This window comes from Schistocerca nitens, chromosome 6, assembly GCF_023898315.1.
Source record: "Schistocerca nitens isolate TAMUIC-IGC-003100 chromosome 6, iqSchNite1.1, whole genome shotgun sequence".
Lineage (NCBI taxonomy): Eukaryota > Metazoa > Arthropoda > Insecta > Orthoptera > Acrididae > Schistocerca > Schistocerca nitens.
In genome coordinates this window covers 689,852,183-689,874,143 of record NC_064619.1, presented here as the reverse complement: position 1 = coordinate 689,874,143, position 21,961 = coordinate 689,852,183, and the positions used below count along the sequence as shown (strand labels likewise).

The 21,961-nt window shown below is 40.9% G+C and overlaps 1 protein-coding gene across 1 annotated transcript in view; it reads left to right on the top strand.

Annotated features, from left to right (window-relative positions):
* Positions 1–21,961, top strand: part of LOC126263571 (Down syndrome cell adhesion molecule-like protein Dscam2) — a 371,182-nt gene that overhangs the window by 252,005 nt on the left and 97,216 nt on the right. The window contains exon 21 of the mRNA XM_049960663.1: positions 16,332–16,490. Within this exon, the coding sequence (XP_049816620.1) occupies positions 16,332–16,490 (159 nt within the window). The remainder of the gene's footprint in view (positions 1–16,331; positions 16,491–21,961) is intronic.

Here is a 21,961-nt window from a genome sequence, read left to right as displayed (position 1 = left end):
TGCCGTGCTTAGCAGCGGACCGATACAAGATATCGTAGCGATTGGCGACCTCATAATGCAATGCGTGGGGAACATTGCGCGCTCAGAAAAATTTCGGTTGCGCGTTCACTTTCAGTGCCAAATGTGCTTCATAGGTCTTAGCGCAACCAAGGCCCGGTGCAAGTATGTCTGCAAATTCCTCACACAGACGAGAAACACTGTCGGAAGGCACAGTCTCGTTCACTGATAGTACCTGATTTACTATAGACATGTTAAACAACTGAAATAAATCTAAACCAAACAAGTTCACAGCAGTAGAAGAACGAAGGACGTAAAATGACACAAGTTTTGTTTGTCCCTTGTATGTTGCAAGAAGAGTGCACTGTCCTAACACAGGGATCTGCTGTCCTGAATAACTAGTGAGCTGAACATTTGCGGCACGCAACGGAGGTTTGCCCAGTTGTTTGTAAGTGTCGTGATTGATCAATGAAACCGCAGCTCCAGTCTCGAGCTGGAATGGTATCACTTTGCCTTCAAAGTCCAAGTCTACAAAAAGTTTATTGTCCTGCTGATGACAAGAGCGACTTTCATGTGCAAGTTGAACTGATACAGGTACAGAAGCACTTGCGACTTTACGGGATTTCCGGCGACGTCGACGCACACCATTTGTGGGACGAACACAGTCACTGTTTGAGATAGTGGCACTGGACGGGGTGGAATTAACAACATGAATGTCCATGGGCGAAGGTTCACGAGCCCGAGTATCCTGGGTTCGATTCCGTCGCAAAGCAAAGGGCCTGGAATGGTTGTGATTGTCTGATCTGAGCTTTTTCTGGCAAACACTTTGAACATGTCCTTTCTTATGACAGTAAAAGCAAATAGCTTGGCGTGACGGGCAATTGTCACGCGAATGTCTAGTTGCACACAGCGGGCATGATTTGAGAACTGCATTGGCATGCTTACGCGGCACATGTGTTTGAGAGCTAGGCTGCAGCAGCGCGGACGTGCGCGAGGGCTGTTTAGCGGTCCGTGCAGCGCGCCCGGCGGGCCGGTTAATGTGACACACGGCTGGCGAAGTTTCAAATGATTCCTGTGCAAAGTCAAGAGTGTCTTGCCTATCTAATATGTCTATCACTTGTTGAAGGGAGTGACTAACTAGTTTCAAAATCTGTTCCCTGAGACGAACATCTGAAACGTTCTGTGCAAATGCATCACGCACCATAGTATCAGAATAAGGGAGTCCACATTTACACTCAAACGCACAATCCCTTGTAAGTCCTTGCAATGTTGCAACCCACTCCCTATTAGTCTGACCGGCCATACGTTTTGTACGAAAGAACGTATACCGTTTTGCAACGACATTGACTGTTTCCTTGAAATAGGCATCTAACGCAGACAAAATTTCTTCGTAGGACACAGTTGCTACGTCGCGTCGGGGAAACAATTTCACTATCACACGGTACGTTTGGACGCCGATACACGATAATAAGTGAGGCTGCCGCTCATTACCTTGAATTCTGTAGGCGGCGAGATGGAAGCCAAACTGTCGTGACTACTCCGTCCAGGTTTCCTCGTCCGCATGAAATGGACGAAACTGGGGTGCAACAGCATGTTGTGGCTGCGGTAGCGATGAAGCGGCGGCGGCCGCATCGGTGTGCATCGCACGCTGACCCTGGACGAGCTGTCCAAGGGCATCCAATAACGCCTGTGTCTGCTGATTCTGCAAGCGATAAAATTCGGACAGTACATCTGGCGAAGCCATGACACAAGGAAATGTAAGCAAGGATAAAGAACAAGATCCTGATTGATCCGCGTCGCCAAAAATGTAGTGTCGGCAGACTTGCCAACACTACGCACACTAATTGAAAGAGGCGGCCAAGATGCACGCGCTAACTCACGAAGGATGGAGTGAGGTCTGAAACAGGATACGTAATGAATGCTATAAAGAAAAGTACGTAGCTTCTCGAATACTTAACTTTAATCCATCCTTTGTATACATCGTTCTTGATGAGACATCTGGAGATTGTGGCGATACAAGTGATACTCTTTAGATACAAGCTATCTAAGGCTAATGGCGCCTTGCTAGGTTGTAGACATGGACTTAGCTGAAGGCTATTCTAACTGTCTCTCGGCAAATAAGAGAAAGGCTTCGTCAGTGTAGTCGCTAGCAACGTCGTCGTACAACTGGGGCGAGTGCTAGTCAGTCTCTCGAGACCTGCCGTGTGGTGGCGCTCGGTGTGCGATCCTGACAGTGGCGACACGCGGGTCCAACATGTACTAATGGACCGCGGCCGATTTAAGCTACCACCTAGCAAGTGTGGTGTCTGGCGGTGACACCACACCATCTATCTGCAAATCATTGTGCATGTACCTGCATATTCTTTGCGTGCATGTTCTAGAAATGGGACATGTGGATACCATCAGTCGTACATAGCCACCAGCAAGGTTGAACCACCTAAAGGTGTCAAGACAGTTGCTCTGAGGAAATATTGTGGAATTTGCACAATGTGATCTGGTGGCAAACCCGCAAAGACTATTTACAACATATCCGCTACTAAAGCTTGAAGAGTCACCACGTATATTAATTTTAACCATTAACTTTTCCTATTTTTCTGTTCACGCTACTTAACAGTGATGTTGCTATTGGCTGACAAGATCATGTGTTCTATGCTCTGAATATCCTATGTCATTGGCTGGCGAGATCATGTAACATGAGATCTGACTGGCTTACAAGTGAACATCGCAATCTCGATTTCAGTGCTTCGGAATTCGAATTTATTCTTTCATAATACGAAAATATGCATTGTACATGTTGCTGCTCATCAAAGATCTTTGCAAAACGTGTTTTTTTTCCCCCCCTGCTCGTTTTCTCAAGTGCCGAGAAATTCTATGCCAGTTTATAAAACCATGACCGTTCGAAGGATTGATAAGTTTTACAGTTCCGAGGAACAGTATACTGTCACATAATACAGCGGAAGTGTATTTTCACCAAGGAGAAAGTGTGTTTTTAACTGGGAAATCCGGGAAATATCCAGAAATTTTTTTTCGTTGTCCGTGTATACACCCTGAACTACCGTGAAAACCAGAACTACCGTGAAAAAGAAAGTCACACATCTGGTAATGAAAAATACATCAGTGCACATTTAAAATAAATAATTATTTCCTGTTTTTTTAACAGATAGATCAGAATTTTCAAATAATTGAATATTATAATAGATAAATATAATTAAATTCATATTCACAATAATTCCGATTGGAAAAAGAATGGTATAAAGAAAAAATGAAGCAAATGAAAATGTTCATACGGTGATTAAAATGATATGACATGGACTGGAAATAAAAAATTACATTTAAACTAATTAACTGAATAAAAATAATGGTCAAAGGCATTTTGATGATGATTTAAAAATGAAAAACTTTACTGCACCGGATGAGACTCAAACTCACAACCTCCTGTGAATGAAGCTGTTATCCTATACACTATACGATGCAATCAGCCTATGTAATATGACTCTTTTAACATTACTGAGCAAAATTATGACTTTTTTTTTTCATCAATTACCTGCAAACGAGGGCCCAGTAGGGTTTATGGCTCCAGGGTGTAATACCTGGGATCTAAACCTACATTACCATATATTAGTATAATAGAGGGAAACATTCCACATGGGAAAAATATATCTAAAAACAAAGATGATGTGACTTACCGAACGAAAGCGCTGACAGGTCGATAGACACACAAACAAACACAAACACACACACAAAATTCAAGCTTTCGCAACAAACTGTTGCCTCATCTGGAAAGAGGGGAAGGAGAGGGAAAGACGAAAGGATGTAGGTTTTAAGAGAGAGGATAAGGAGTCATTCCAATCCCGGGAGCGGAAATACTTACCTTAGGGGGAAAAAGGACAGGTATACACTCGCACACACACACATATCCATCCATACATATACAGACACAAGCAGACATATTTAAAGACAAAGAGTTTGGGCCAGGAGAAGGTGAATACAAAGTGAAACTACTGGCAAAAACAGAAAGAGAAAATAAGACGACAGAAAAGATTTCGAAATGCAACAGTGACAATAACAAACGTAATTGTTGGGTTCAAATTACTGATATCAATATAATAGAGGGAAACATTCCACATGGGAAAAATATATCTAAAAACAAAGATGATGTGACTTACCGAACGAAAGTGCTGGCAGGTCGATAGACACACAAACAAACACAAACACACACACAAAATTCAAGCTTTCGCAACAAACTGTTGCCTCATCAGGAAAGAGGGGAAGGAGAGGGAAAGACAAAAGGATGTGGGTTTTAAGGGAGAGGATAAGGAGTCATTCCAATCCCGGGAGCGGAAAGACTTACCTTAGGGGGAAAAAAGGACAGGTATACACTTGTACACACACACATATCCATCCATACATATACAGACACAAGCAGACATATTTAAAGACAAAAACAGGTAACATCATACCTCTCATCTAATCTTCATTTACTTTCTCTTGCCAAGTTTTATTGCTCTGTCAAATTATTCTCACAGTATCATAGCTCCCATCTCATCTTCATTTACTCACACTCGCCTTTTATAATATCGTTCATTTCCTTTGTATAGCCCTTTTATGCAATTCCTTCCACCTTTCCCTTCCTTCCTTAAAACTGGCTTTCTGTCTGAGTTCTCTATATTCATACAGCTACTGATCTTTTCTACAAACGTGTCTTTAATTTCTCTGTAGGTGGCATATATCTTTCCTTTAGTCATGCATAATTCTATAGCCCTGCATTTTAGCTTTAGTCATTCCTGCTTAGTCATTTTACATTTTCTGTCAATCATTTACAGATGCTTACTTCACTTTTCACATTTTTATATTTTCTTCTTTTGTCAATTCAATATCTTGTGTGTTACTCAAGGATTTCTACTGGGCCCCATATTTTTGCCTATTTGATCACCTGCTGCCTTTATTATTTCCTGTCTCAAAGCTTCCTATTTGTCTTTAGTTGTATTCCTTTCTCCTGTTTTTGCCAATCATTTTACTGATTCTCTCTTTCAAACTGTCAGTAACTTCTAGTTCTTGATGTTTATTCAGATCCAGTCTCCTTAATTTCTTTGCTTTATGAAATTTTTTTCGGTTTTAACCTGCTCATGGAAATGTTTTGTGGTTTGAAGTCTGTTCTCTGTCTTACCATTGTAGAGTCAGTTCAAAACTTTCTGCTGTCTCCAGGCCTCTTCCTTATATACAGTCTTCTTTCATGATTCTCAAACCAAGAGTTTGGTGACTGAGTTATGCTCTGTACAAAATTCTACCAGGCAGCTTATCCATTCATCCCTTTCCCTCAGTTCATGTTTTCCACTATTTTACTTTCTCTTCTTTTTGCTACTGTTGAATTCCAGTCATCCTTCACAATTTAATTTTCACCTCCCTTAACTATTTCAATAATTTCCTTTATCTCATTACTGTTTCAGTCTCTTCACCATCTGTAAATCTAGCAGAAATATAATCTTGTACAACTGTGCTGGTTTTGGGTTTGAATCTATCTTGGCTACGATAACGCATTCATCATGCTGTTCATAGTAGTTTACCTGCATTCCCTTTCTCTTATACACTATGAAGCATACTACTGCACTCCACCTATTTGAGTCTGTGTTGTTAACCTTGTGCTCACCTGACCGGAAGTCCTACTATTACTACTAATGCACTTTGCTAATTCCCACTATAACTAATTTTAACATATCCACTTCCCTTTCTAAATTCTCTGAATACCTACCCAATTAACACGTCTAATATTCCATGCTCTGATCTGTCAAACATCAGTTTTATTTTTCCTTTCATCAAAGCAAAATTCAATTGAGAGGGAATTTCTGGCCAGATTTTTCCTTCAGCAGGTGATATGTGTAGTATTGCCAATAGGTGCATATAAAAGTATGAGTGATACACTTCGTACATTTCTGAACTAATAGTTCTTTCCTTGGAGAAGAGACAGGTTTAATTTGTTGAAGGCTAAAAGAAGGCAAACTGCCCATACCCAACAGTGAGGGGGATCCATCTTTAGTGAGGTCCTGCCCTTCCTTTTGACCTTCCCAGCCTACACCTCTCTCCTCCCCAAGGAAGGAACTATAAGTCACAAAAGTTAGGAAGTGTACCACATTTTATGTAAAAGTAGACTTTCCCAGCATATACTGCTGACGAAATCTTCTCAAGCTTCCCTTCAGGTGCCTACATTGAAATTCCATGACTTTCTAATGAGTGTCACTCAACATCATCTTCTGGAAAAGTGTCGAGATCACACAGGCATCCCATATACACTGAAGTGCAGAAGAAACAGGTACAGGCATGCATATTCAAATACAGAGATATGTAAACAGGTATCATATGGCGCTGCAATCAGCAATGCCTATATAAGGCAACAAATGTCTGGCACAGTTGTTAGATCGGTTACTGCTGCTGCAATGGCATGTTATCAAGATATAAGTGACTTTGAACGTGGTGTTATGGTGGGTGCATGAGCGATGGGACATTGCATCTCTGAGGTAGTGATGAAGTGGGCATATTCCATGAATATCAGGTGCATTAACATGGGGCTGGAGAGGGCACTGATGGCAGTGGCAATGGGTCACATTTCTGTGGTGCCAGTTGGGTCTGTCAGTAGATCGGGTTTCCCTAGGCATGGCCTGCACCTCAACAGGTATGGGAAGGGGAGACTGGCAAAGCTTATAGGTGACAGTGTGTGGGTGGTGGCAGGATCACTCATGGAAAAATTTCTGTAGAGTTGTCGTTAGAGCTGCATCTTTTTTAGATTGAAGTCAGCTTATAGGTATACCTGCTTAAAGGAAGTCCCTCTAACTAAAGGCTCACCTTCAGAGGATGTCATGTTTCCAAGTAGAGAAGTAATTAGCATATTTCATCAAAATATAAGAGGTATTAGAGATAAAGTTAGTGAACTGCTTATAGATGTTGACTCTGAAATTCTTGGTATATCGGAGCACCACGTAAATAATTTGACAATTCAGAGGCTTTCTTTACCAGGATACAGATTGGCTGGCTGTTTTTCAAGGACTTCCTTATGGGGTGAGGGAGTAAAACACACTATTCCATTTGAGTCCATAGATAAATCACAGCACTGCACTGAACAGATATTTGAATTTTGTGCAGGGGCAGTTGAATTTAGTGAAACCAAACTTCTAATTGTTATTACACTCCTGGAAATTGAAATAAGAACACCGTGAATTCATTGTCCCAGGAAGGGGAAACTTTATTGACACATTCCTGGGGTCAGATACATCACATGATCACACTGACAGAACCACAGGCACATAGACACAGGCAACAGAGCATGCACAATGTCGGCACTAGTACAGTGTATATCCACCTTTCGCAGCAATGCAGGCTGCTATTCTCCCATGGAGACGATCGTAGAGATGCTGGATGTAGTCCTGTGGAACGGCTTGCCATGCCATTTCCACCTGGCGCCTCAGTTGGACCAGCGTTCGTGCTGGACGTGCAGACCGCGTGAGACGACGCTTCATCCAGTCCCAAACATGCTCAATGGGGGACAGATCCGGAGATCTTGCCGGCCAGGGTAGTTGACTTACACCTTCTAGAGCACGTTGGGTGGCACGGGATACATGCGGACGTGCATTCTCCTGTTGGAACAGCAAGTTCCCTTGCCGGTCTAGGAATGGTAGAACGATGGGTTCGATGACGGTTTGGATGTACCGTGCACTATTCAGTGTCCCCTCGACGATCACCAGTGGTGTACGGCCAGTGTAGGAGATCGCTCCCCACACCATGATGCCGGGTGTTGGCCCTGTGTGCCTCGGTCGTATGCAGTCCTGATTGTGGCGCTCACCTGCACGGCGCCAAACACGCATACGACCATCATTGGCACCAAGGCAGAAGCGACTCTCATCGCTGAAGACGACACGTCTCCATTCGTCCCTCCATTCACGCCTGTCGTGACACCACTGGAGGCGGGCTGCACGATGTTGGGGCGTGAGCGGAATACGGCCTAACGGTGTGCGGGACCGTAGCCCAGCTTCATGGAGACGGTTGCGAATGGTCCTCGCCGATACCCCAGGAGCAACAGTGGCCCTAATTTGCTGGGAAGTGGCGGTGCGGTCCCCTACGGCACTGCGTAGGATCCTACGGTCTTGGCGTGCATCCGTGCGTCGCTGCGGTCTGGTCCCAGGTCGACGGGCACGTGCACCTTCCGCCGACCACTGGCGACAACATCGATGTACTGTGGAGACCTCACGCCCTACGTGTTGAGCAATTCGGCGGTACGTCCACCCGGCCTCCCGCATGCCCACTATACGCCCTCGCTCAAAGTCCGTCAACTGCACATACGGTTCACGTCCACGCTGTCGCGGCATGCTACCAGTGTTAAAGACTGCGATGGAGCTCCGTATGCCACGGCAAACTGGCTGACACTGACGGCGGCGGTGCACAAATGCTGCGCAGCTAGCGCCATTCGACGGCCAACACCGCGGTTCCTGGTGTGTCCGCTGTGCCGTGCGTGTGATCATTGCTTGTACAGCCCTCTCGCAGTGTCCGGAGCAAGTATGGTGGGTCTGACACACCAGTGTCAATGTGTTCTTTTTTCCATTTCCAGGAGTGTATTTGTAGGTCCCCTAACTCTGACTTCAGGGCATTTCTGCTCAAGCTAGAGAGGGTTCTTGATTCACTTTGTAGGAAGTACCAGAAATTAGTTATATGTGCTGACTTCAATATTAATTTTGTATATGATGGTGAAAGAAAAAGGATGTTGACAGATCTGCTAAATTCATATGAATGGGTGCAAACTGTGTTTTTTCCAACTAGCATGCAGGGGAACAGTAGCACAGCCATAGACAATAATTTTATTCATTCTTCATACTAGATGGGCATTCAGTTAGTAAAAGGGCGAATGTCCTTTCAGACCATGATGCATAAAGTTTAACAGTAAAAGGCTATTGTACTTGAACAAATGTCACAGATAATTATAAACTATGTATGAAAGTTAATCAAAGTGCAATAGAGAGTTTTTTAAACCTTGTCATGGAACAAGAGTAGCAGGATGTTTATAGTGCCGATAACATAGATGATAAATATAATGCTTTCCTTAACAGATTTCTCATGCTCTTTGAGAGTTGCATTCCATTACAAAGTTCTAAAGGGGGTACTAGCAGTAATAGGCACCCCGAGTGGCTGGCTGGTGGGATAAGGATATTATGTTGAACAAAGTGGAAATTATATAAAAATGTTAGTAGTAGTCACAATCGGGCTACAGTAGCCCATTACACACAGTATTGTAAGGTGCTTAAAAATGTTATTAGGAAGGTAAGTGGTATGCAAGTAGAGTAGCTAATTCACACGATAAAAATTAAAATCATGTGGTCGCTTGTGAAGGAAGTGTCTGGTTAGCAGCACAATGTCAACGATATAAAGTCAGTTTGTAGTAAAAATATTTCTATCACTGATAAATCAGACATATATACAGTATTTAACAATCATTTTCTGAGCATTGCTGGTGAATTAAATAAAAATTTAGTTTCTACAGGGAATCATGTAACTTTCTTGGCAAATGCATTTCCCAAGATTGATGTCTGAATTACGCCTCTGTGATACAGACAAGGGGGAGATTGAGTCAATAATTAAATCACTGAAGACTAGTGACTCTCATGGATATGATGGAGTGCCTAACAGAATATTAAAGTACTGTGCTGCACATGTTAGCCCTGTATTTAGCCATATTTGTAACTTTTCCTTTAGGAATGGTCAGTTTCCTGAACAATTGAAGTACTCAGTAGTAAAGCCATTTTATAAAACTTGAGAAAGGAATAATGTAGACAAATTTATACCTATTTCTATGCCACCAGTGTTTGCTCAAGTTATTGAAAAGGCTGTGTATGTGAGGATAATTGATCATTTTATATCACATGATTTGCTATCAAATGTACAGTTCAGCTTTAGAAGTCATTTAACAACTGAAAATGCTATATTCTCTTTCCTCTGTGAGGTACTGGATGGGTTAAACAAAAGGTTTCGAATGCTAGGTATATTTTTTGATTTAACTAAGGTGTTTGATTGTGTTGATCACAAAACATTGCTCCAAAAGTTGGACCATTACGGAATACAGGAAGTAGCTCACAATTGGTTCACCTCTTACTTTAGCAACAGGCAGCAAAAGGTCATTATTCACAATGTTGATAACGGCTGTGATGTGGCGTCTGAGTGGGGCACAGTCAAGCAGCTGCCCCTGGGATCACTGTTTGGGCCACTCCTGTTCCTTATTTATATACATGACATGCCCTCTAGTATTATGTGTAAATCTAAAATATATCTGTTTGCTGACAACATTAGTTTGGTAGTGAGGGATGTTGTGTGCAACATTGGCACGGTTTCAAATAGTGCATTTCATGACCTAAGTCCATGGCTTGTAGAAAATGAACTAACCCTAAATCACAGTAAGACTAAGTTTTTACAGTTTCTAACACACAATTCAACAAAACCTGACGTTTTAATTTCACAGAATGGCATATGATTAGTGAAACTGAACAGTTCAAATTTCAAGGTGTTCAGATAGATAGGGGGGGTAACTCTTCCCATTCTAAAAGGATATTTTTGGCTCAGAAACAGGCAGTTTGGGCAATAAGTGGTCTAAGTTCATGAACCTCTTGTCAGCCCCTGTTCATGATTCTGGGTATTTTGACATTGGCCTCTCAAAATATATATTCGTTACAGTCATTTCTAGTTAACAATATTAGCTTATACCCAAGAATAAGCAGCTTTCACTCAGTTAATACTCGGCAGAAATCAAACCTGCATTTGGATTTGGATCGGACTTCCTTACTCTTGTACAGAAAGGTGTGCAGTATATTTGCTGCATCCATTTTCAACAAGCTACCACTCGAATTAAAAAATCTTAGCAGTAATCCACATGCTTTCAGATCAAAATTGAAGAGTTTCCTCAGGGGTCACTCCTTCGGTTCTGTCGAGGAGTTCCTTGAAAAAAATTTCTTGTTGTATTGTTGATTGTGTTTACCTAAACTTATGAATTAACTTTTTTCGGGTTCACAAACATTTCATTTTTATCTGTTATTACTTTTATGTTGTAATTTCATGCAGTGACATGTTCCATGACCTTGGAGATTTGCTCTTCAATTTGGTCCTATGGAACTTGATGTGTAAATAAAAAAAATAAATAATTAAAAATCAGGACTCTGGTAAAACATCAAATTTCCAATATCGCTGTGGCCAGAAAAAGGAACCTGCAAGAACAGAATCAACAATGACTGAAGAGAATTGTTCAACATCACAGATGTGCAACCCTTCTGCAAAGTGCTGCAGATTTCAATGCTGGGCCATGAACAAGTGTCAGCACATGAACCATTCAACGAAACATCATCGATGTGGGCTTTCGGAGCCGAAGGCCCACTCATGTACCCTTGATGACTGCACAACACAAAGCTTAATGCCTCATCTGGGCCTGTCAACACCGACTTTGAACTGTTGATGGCTGGAAACATGTTGCCTGGTCAGATGAATCTCATTTCAAATTGTATTGAGTGGATGCACATGTATTGGTATGGAGACAACCTCATGAATCCATGGACACTGTATGTCAGCAGGGACTGTTCAAGCTGGTGGAGGCTCTGTAATGGTGTGGGGTGGGTGCAGTTGGACTGATATGAGACCCATGATATGTCTAGATATGACTCTAACAGGTGACACATACATAAGCATCCTGTCTGATCACTTGCATCCATTCATGTCCATTGTGCATTCCAATGGACTTGGGCAATTCCAACAGGACAATGCAACACCCCACACATCCAGAATTGCTACAGAGTGGCTCCAGGGACACTCTTTTGAGTTGAAGCATGTCTGGGATGCCTTGCAATGTGCTGTTCAGACTCTTACAGATTTATGGGAAGCCCTGCACGATTCACAGTGTCAATTCCCTCCAGCACTGCTTCAGACATTAGTTGAGTCCATGCTACATTGTGTTATGGTAGTTCTGCGTTCTTGCGTGGACTGTACATAATATTAGGCAGGTGTACCAGTTTCTTTGGCTCTTCAGTGTATATATCTCTGCAGCAATCATCTCTCTCCATCCCTTCCCTTGTATGGGGGTCAGCATCTCATGGTGGAGAACAGACCATGGTTCAACTCTCCACACATCCATTCTCATCCAGGACTCGCGAAGCATCAACTGCTGGGTGCAATCTCAGCATATAGCTGCTAGTGCAGGATTCCATGCCAAACTTAACCTACATCCCTGTTGACAAGATTGCTATAGGTGCTTATCTCAGTCAATTCTTTAATAATGCTCTAGTTCTTTTGTTTTGTAAAAGTCAATAAAACTCAAACTTATAGCCTTTTTTGAGGCTGTGTTCTGCCACTGCTGACCTATCTTTATGCCCCATATATATCTATCTAATGTATTCCACACAGTGTTGTGAAACACAACAAAGGTTTTGCCTGATGTTCTGGAGGCCACACTCACAAGAGATACTTACACATACCAGGTATTTGAAGTTTTAGCTTGTCCTTTAGTAAGCCAAGCATTTATTCTCCTTCTCCTTCTTCTTCTCCTTCTCCCCCCCCCCTCTCTCTCTCTCTCTCTCTCTCTCTCTCTCTCTCTCTCTCTCTCTCTTTCTCTTTCTCTTTCTCTCTCCCTGTCTCTCTCTTTTTTTGTCAGAAGATGGCTTTGATGTTGTTGTTTCCCAGAATTCTTGCAACTCTGGCTGAAGGAGGCCCAATGTAGGGGATGAAGGTGATTTTCTCTTTCTTGTCCTCTTCTTTTCTTGTCTGAGATGTCTGTATCACTCATTTTCTTCAATACACATTTAATCTGCCCTTCACTATACCCGTTTTGATGTCCTTGGGGTGTTGCAGCTCAGCTGCGAGACTTTCTTTGTCACAAATGGCACATGTCCTATGAACTAGTGTTGTTAGAGTAGTGTACCACTGTCCCGAACAATGACATCTCGTTGCATTTAGGTATAGATCTGTGTTGGTCTTCTTTTTGTAGACTGCATGTCCTAGCCTACTATCTGCCTTTCTTTTTGTTGAAATGTCCATAATTGGAAGATAACCATTCTGTTCCAGCTCCATCATGAACTGTAGGTTTTGATGGTCACTGTTTAGGTGGCCTAGGAACTCATCCAGAGTCTCACTGCCATGTTTGCACACAGCAATGCTGTCATCCACATAATGTAAGAAGTCTTTAGGTTCGATCCGTGCAGTTTTTAGTGCTGTCTCCTCAGAGTTCTCTGTACAGAGATTGGCAATCCTGGGGCCCGGTTGGGAGCCCAGGGCTGTTCCAACAACTTGTTCGTAGAGCTCCCCCCCATATTTGAAGTAGGTTGTGGTGAGTACATGCTCAGATAGCTTCACTGTTTTGGGCTAAAAATTATGTGCTAATATACCGTGGTATCTTGAACTGGTGCTTTAGTGAAGAGATATTATGTTGAAGCTCACAAGCAAGTCTTCCTTCTGCAGGGCATCCCTTTCACTGTGGTCACGAATTCAGCCTAGATGCTAGATACTTGGTCACTCCATACATGGATGCATTAATGTTTTTGACTACTGGCTACAGTGATAAACCTTCTTTATGAATTTTAGACAGTCTGTTCAGGCATGATGGTGCTGAAGCCTTTGGATAGAGTCATTTCATATCTTCTTTTGTTGGAGCAGACTCGTCAGCCAGAGCCACTGTTTTTTGTTTTCTTTGGTGTTAGGGCCTACTTTAGCTTCTTGTAGGCCAGAACCTGTAGCAGAGTGCTCATTTCCTGGTGGTATAGAACTCTCTCTTTTCTTTTGTCAGCAGATAGGACTGTGATGTTCTCATCTTCTGTTAGCAACTTTAGTGCTCTCTGTTGTGCTGTTGTTATGTTTGGTTTCAGCAGTCAAGATATGCCAATGATCCTGCATGTTTCCTGCCTAATTTTCTCTGCCTTTTCCACCTACAGGTCGTACATTGTTTCTTTGTCACTGCTAGTAAAGTCCTGTTTCAGTATAGTGTTTGGAACAGGAGAAAATCAAGCCCTTTGGATAGGGCAGGATTTAGCAGCACCTAGTTCTTTTATCATCATGTTAACACCTGTTCTGGCATCATTGACACCCTGTGTCTTCGTCTTAACACCCATCAGCACCTCGAATTGTCCATGTTGTCCGGTGTTGGTGCACCACCTTTGTATTTTGCTGATGGTATATGAGCTACAAAGTGCCCATCCCCAGGAACATGTTTATAATGTATCAGCAGTATGTAGGTAGCATGTGACTACAGTCCATGCATTGTTGTCCAGTTCTCTTCTGGTGAAGCGAATGGATTCCCTCACTATGTCCTGGCTCACTCATCATAGTATTTGATGTGTAGTCTTGAATTTTGCTAGATGACATAGTTTCACAAAGTGTAGTAGGATGTGATAAGTAAATTTCCCTTCCTGATGTGTTCTTTCTGCAGCTGTTTGAAACTAAAGAGCATTTCCTGCATTTATAGGTGCTTTACACACTCTAAGAAAAAAATTAGATGCACCTGAAGGGATTACCTGAATGGAATGGAAATTAGTAGATGTGATGTACATGTACAGGAAAATAAATGATTACAATTTGAGAAAAACTGGTTGATTTATTCACGACAAAGAGCTTCACAAGTTGAGCAAGTCCGAATGCATATGTCTACTTGTGGCCTTTATGCAAGTATTTATTCAGTTAGGCATTGATTGATAAAGGTGCTGAATGTCCTCCTGACAGACATCTTGGCAAATTCTGTCCATATGTCATATTAAATCATCAAAATCCCGAGGTGGTTGGAGGGCTGTGTTGTGCTGTAAGGATGCTGCAGGTGACTATCAGAGGGGTCCTGCTATGAAAAGAAATGGCACCCCAGACCATCAATCCTGTAAGGTTGGTTTTACATCGCAATCTGGGGCATATCCAGACAAGTCTTTGGTCTGGAGTCTCATTTACTGCAGTAGAACTGTCTTCAGTGATAAGTTCTACTTCTAACTGAGCCACAAAGATCAGCAAAGACAAGTCAGAAGAAGCATGGATAGCGATGGGCCACCAACCTTACTTTTACCCACCATATGGCCCGACAGCCAAGAGTTGGTAGCTACTTCATTTGCCACCTTAACCTATGAAAAATCATATCTACTCAACATAAGTTTCTATTTTGTTTTCTCTACAGTTTTACTGTTTCAGTTGTTTCTCTTCCAAAATTTCCATTGCATCTTCTCACATCCTCTGAAGAAATTTGTATTAGTAGCTGCCTTATTCCATTTGAGATTTTCTTTTCTTTGTATCTACAACATCTTTTGCTCTTTGCATAAGCACCTTTGTTAAATAATTCTCTCTCTTCCTATGTCCATATAATCTATATTTTCTAAGATGTGGAATGTGTTGCTTAATTGAATCTGGTGTAGCCATCTATTCTTAAATTGGCACAGTCTTTTTTTTTCCTCCCCACTCAAATCCTGAGAAGCACTTCACTTAGACTCTATAGCATCAATGTTAAAAAAAATTCTTGTGTAAAATGTGCATTCCTTATTTCAGTTTTCTAACATGTTACATAGCCCCAAAAATCTTCTCACTATGGTATGCAAGTAAAAGAAAAATAAACAACTTTCGAACTTTCTTCGTCATAGCACCAAGTTATGGTCCACACATATCCACACACACACGGGAGGGTGGGGGTGGGGTGGGGGGTGGGGGGGGGGGGTGGAAGAGAGAGAGAGAGGGAGAGCAAGCTGTTTGGGTGGGAGGAAGGTCTAGGACAGGGAGAAAAAAGGACAGAAGAAGGAAAGGGAAGTGTGTCTCGAGTGGCCCACCCAGTCATAAGCAGGTGTAGCTGCATGTCGAGCGCATGGGTAGAAAGGAAGGATTAGGGGGGTGGGGGGGAACTACTTAATGATCTACACTTCTTCTGTATGTTTAGTGGTTGTCTTTAACTTAAAATTGTTTGTATTCCACATAGGATTTTTGATTATGATATTGATATTAAATGTTTGGGAAACATGGAGGCATTTGATAATTAAATGCAGTGAAAAGAAAAATATTTGTAACAAAAATGTAGAGTAATATTAAAAATTTGGTGAATTTAGTCAGTGCCTAAGTTATGAATTGAAGCTCAGTGCCGGCCGCGGTGGTCTAGCGGTTCTGGCGCTGCAGTCCGGAACCGCGGGACTGCTACGGTCGCAGGTTCGAATCCTGCCTCGGGCATGGGTGTGTGTGATGTCCTTAGGTTAGTTAGGATTAAGTAGTTCTAAGTTCTAGGGGACTTATGACCTAAGATGTTGAGTCCCATAGTGCTCAGAGCCATTTTGAAGCTCAGTGCTTAATGTCACAATGTGCTTTTTTTTTTTCAGAGTCTAATGAACATGATACAGAAGTTGTAACAGACTCATTCAAGACTGCTCTTCAGAGCCTTCAAAAATACACAAATTACAGCATTTCTGTACTAGCCTTTACCAACAGTGGAGATGGAGTGAAAAGTCCACCAGTCTACTGTCGCACAGAAGAAGATGGTAAGTCAAAACTTTAGTAACAGCTTTTGCACATTATTCAATACATGCAGAGTTGTACAGAATACTACAGTATGCAGCTGGATATTTCACAGGAAAAGGTGCAAAGAGATGAAAGAACAGGGAATTCACCACTTCTAGCTACTAATTCACTGTCTGATTTTATTGTGTAATATCAGCTGTTTTTTCATGGTGTAGCTTGCATGTTGTTCCATCATTGTACTCAGATGAGAAAATAAAAGACATTTTTTTCTTACCATAGTTCATTTTCGATAGAGACACACTGTAACAACCTTGTGAAATTTCCATGGAAAAGCATTTATGTCAAACTAATCTTTAGTGTAAACATAATCAGTGTATCTTATAAATGGGAATAGTGTAAAATTTGAGAACTGCCCATTAACTGAGTGTTGGTCTATTTTATTTAGCCAAAATGTAATTTAGAAGAAAGAGTCCAAAGAAATATTTCTTGATAGTTTAGTGGAAATATACAGGGTGTATCATAATTGATGGCATAAACACATAAGCTAAAAGTATATAATAGTAGAAACAAAAAAATAACTGTAAATAAGATTTGCGAGACAATTGTGACTTTATGGTTACCAGCTACCACTGAGTTGATTTGCGTAAGTCGTCCTGATTAGGAAGAGGTAACAATACCATACAGCGTTAAGAAAAGTTATTACTGATACTTTGGCAGAAATGGATCTGTTTTGAATGAACACAACAGTTACATGACTGTACATGTAGTAAAAGGTGTTCATAGTGTTGTCCTTGTACCTGGATGTAGGACTGTACCCTTCACCACAAAGAGCTTTCAATCCTTTTTCAAACACACCTGGATCATTTTGAAATTCTTGACAAACATTGGCAAGTCTCTGCTCCAGTTCTTCAACCATGTCAACCAGAGAAGCATACACTACACTCTTAAAGTGGTCCCTAACACAGAAATCAGTGGAGTTAAAATCAGGTGATTTTGGAGACTGCAGTACAGGTCCTCTTCACTCAGTATTTCGTTGTCCATATTGGCATGTTAGATGTGTTCTCAATGTACCAGCGAAATGTGCCGGTGCCCCATCATGTGTGCATGTAGCACATCCTTTTGCATAGCTCTGAGGGAACATTCTCAAGCAATCCTGCAAGATGATGCCACAGAAACTGGAGGTAATACCATCCATTACATTTGTTTCACAACATGCACGGCACCTAGTACCCCTGACCACACATTCAATAAGAAATGTCACTGATGTGGAGACTCATGCACAGCTTGTAAGGTGGAGTCAAGATGACTCCAAATGTTATAATTGTGCTAATCAAACACACTATCGCAAGAGAACCCTACTTCATTTGTAAACAAAACTATATTGTCTACACCTTGTTGTTGCATCCACTGTCAAACAAAATATTAGTCAAGGACCAAAGTCCACCTCACTAAGACACTGAACTCATTGGAGATGTTACAGGTCCAATGCAATGCATTATTCTCCAAACACTACATTATTCTCCAAACACTAATGTGGTTCATTCCAGAAAGTTGTGTGTCAAATCTCCATGTAGAGATTCCTGGAGAGTGTTCGATTGTTTCCAGCACAACAGCTTCAAGCACAGTTGTAATTTGTGCAGTTCCCACGGCTGCAGCATGTGCAAAGTTCCCAGTTTATCAAAAGCATTGGTGCACCCTTGTAAACGTTTGTTTCTTAGGGGGCCTTCAGGCAGGGCGCGCTCTTGGTACAAGCATGCAGCCTTCCGTGCATTGCTGTTAGTCCTACCATATATGAAATGCATATCCATGTACTCCCCATTACTCCTATATTCCATATTACCAAAATCATTTACAACTGACACTTTGCAAACATCTGACATGAGTGGCATTCTGCCTGTGTGTCTATTTTGTTTACAAATCCACATGTTGAAAAAGTAAACAAAGACCACATGGACAAGCATGCTGTGTTTACACAGAATCATGTCAGCAGTGGCTGCCAACCACAAAGTTGCAATTACTTGGCAAGCAGTTTATTTTCAGTCTATGCCTACTGAGACTTATTTGCTTCTAGTATTGTGTATTTTCAACTGTTTGTGTTTATGCCATCAGTTATGATATACCCTGTACATACATGAAAGAAAAATTAGTATCAGTCATGGCACAGTGTATTCAGCCAGCAGCATGTAGCAGTACTTATTGGACCACTGCCCTTATTAGATGGGCTGCCGTATGTCTTCAGGGCAATTGATGGTACTCCCGTTGGGCCGAATCTACTCTGAATACAGCCAGTTCCACAAAAACAAGAGCCAAGACATTTCTTATTATATGGATCATGGTACACGTTGTAACAGCCCAGTGGTAACAGTTCAAGTCAGCATGAATTTGCTAAGGGGATGGTGGAGTGCTGGCACAGGATGCTAAAACTGATTCTTATATCTGATGATACAACCTGGATGGCAGCACTGCCATTAGTGTTACTTGCCTCTGCTGCACCATAGTCAAGCAGGATATCAGCACATCATCAGCTGAGATTTGCTGTAGGGACCGAACCGCACAATAACCCTAGGCTCGGTGTGGGGCAGCAGTGGGGTGAGTGGACTGCTGTAGCCTGTTGTGGGGTTGTGTACCACTGAGGGCTACAGCAGGGATGAAGCTTCTCCATCATTTCTGGGTCCCCAGTTCAATACATACATACAATGTGATGGAGTATTGAATTTACATTTACATTTACAGTTCCAAAGACAGACCAGATAATTGTGCATTATAACAGTGGCACTGCCTTCATCAGCTTTAGCAGCTATGGCTGTACTATCTTTCAATTTTTGACTGATATAATGGGCTGTTTTTCTCTTTAAATGTGACATTCTCATGGTATTTCATTTTCCTCAAGTGCGTTTTTCAGAGGTAAGTTGGCTTTGTGAGTCACTGCTACCTATTTTTTGGAGTCTTTTATCCCCAAATGTTGCAGTTTTGATAATTTCACTAATAAGGTGATCCATTGTTTGTTAGTCTAACTTGCACCCAATATTGTGACTGAAGATTCAGTTTTTTGTCAAAAACATCAGTGAAATCAAGAAGGATCCCACACATTGTTTCCAAAGACAGATCAAAGAAGCAATGAAGAACTGCAATTTCCTTATCACATTTCAAGCAACTAAAGGCATAATCATGATGAATCCACTAGACCTGTTTTAAGAGCCAAACCCAAAGTGCATATGTAAGGTGTCCAAATCAGACCTGAAGTAAATTCTAAAAAATCCCAGCTTTACAACTAAATGAGAAACTTTTCACATCCTAAAAATGGCATACCAAAAGATCAAATGCATCAAGAACAACCAAGAATTCAATCAAGCACTCAAGGACTTGAGGTACCCAGTGAATCTAGATTAGCACCTTTTGATACTTTTAATCTGTCTGACAATGCCCCAATAAAGCCAACATTGGATATCAGTAACAAAAATTTAAATAAATTTATGTCAATACCAGCCATAAAAATTAAGGAGCTTACTGACCTTGAATTTGTGTTTAAACATAATTATTTTCAGTTAACAAGAAATTTTATGAATAGCTAGATGGGTTAGCCATGGGATCAAGTCTCTCTGGCATGTTAGCTGAAATTAATATTGATAATTTAGAAAACCAATTCTTCCTTAATATCATGGATTAGTTAGTAAAATAATTTACTATTACAGATATGTAGATGACATATCATACTTTTCCAGGACAATAAAACTGAAGTAGAACAATAATGTAACCTTTTCAACCATTTCCATGCAAAGAAAGATTAAATAAGAAAGAATATAATACATTTATTGGTATACACGTTCCATATTAATCTTTATAATTGAAACTTTTATTTTTTCCTAATTTTATAATATATTAGATTTCTTAGACCTAACTTTTTGCCTAAAAAAATTAACGACACACACACACACCTACATAATATACAGAAAGAGTGTAACAATGGCTCCTCCTATCCCACCAGCAGCCTGCAGAAGTATGATTAATAGGGCAATGAACATCCCATCCCCAGTCTTTATGATAAAATTGTTTTGATCAAACAAATAGTTAGTAATAATGGATATTCAGCATCAGCAATTGTTCACATCTTTAATAACAGGAAAAAGGAATAAACCAGAAATGAAACAACACACTGGTTGCCAGCAGACACTAAGCTTCAAAATATTTCACTATTCTGTTGACTGAATTAGCTTCTTATATAATTGACAGTCAGTTCAGAAGGTACAAGTACAGCATCAAAATGATCTATTACACAAATAATTACATAAAACATGTCCTTCCTCACAGTTTTAACAAGCTGGACAAACATAAACAATCAGGTATTTACAAAATCACATGCCCAGACTGCCCCAGTTTATAGCCAGAGAGGACAGGCTGATAATTTTCCATATGATATAATGAACACGTCAGCTCCATTATGTCACCTCACCTTTATGATGCCAAACACAGCCTTTTAAACATGAGGAAATATTTCACAAACTGTCCTATCAACCTTCAAGCACAAACTCAATATACTACAGGCACTTCAAATAAACAAATCGACTTCCAAGCCTACTTATATGTTAAACAATCAGACAGATAGTGAATACAACAGATTTCCTTATGCATTCAGTAATGAGTGCCTCATAATACAACAGCCTCACAAGAAGCAATGTATACAGTTTCCTTATCCCTGTATCAAATGTGAATACACCCTATTATTTCAATCTCAATCCATCTGTCCTGGCATCCCCCCTCTTCCCCCCCCCCTCTCTCCCTCTCCCTCCCCACCCTCTCGCTCCCTCCCTCCTTCACTCCCTCCCTCCCTCCCACCCTCTACACCCTGGTTCCCTCCCTCCCACTAATTCCCTGATCATATTCACTTATTCAGTGTCACTTAGTTATATAATTTGTATGCATAACTAAAGTAATGTGAAGACTTTACAGTCTTAACAAGAGTTATTCTGTATGTTAATAAGCATATCAATAATCTTATGTGGAATATGTAAGAATGAAAGATTAAAATAGTTAACTATCACTCATCTAAGAAATTTTTAATGCCTTATTTTCTTTAGTCAACATGTAACTGGAAATAATAGGAAATTCAATACTCCAGCACATGACTGTAACATAGGTTATGTATGTGTCATTTTGTTCATGTAGAAATATCATAAACATGTTAAATGATTCAAAATGTAAGTGCAAATGTGGAAATTTTTCATCAATGCAGAAGATGAATATTATTGGGTATAATGTAGGTAATATGTTACAGTAATTTATTTCTCTCATTTCTCTAGCATTTTTTTCCCACATTTATTTGACTTCAGTACAGTAACAAAGCCACAGTGACAGTAAATTACAGGAAGTTTACATGACTAATTTTGGTGAAGTTCAGTCACCATTATCAAATGTAACAAGTATGAAATAAGTCTGCTGGTAATTATGAGAACCTGAAATATAAATAACATCTGACCACAACACCTTTGGTCAT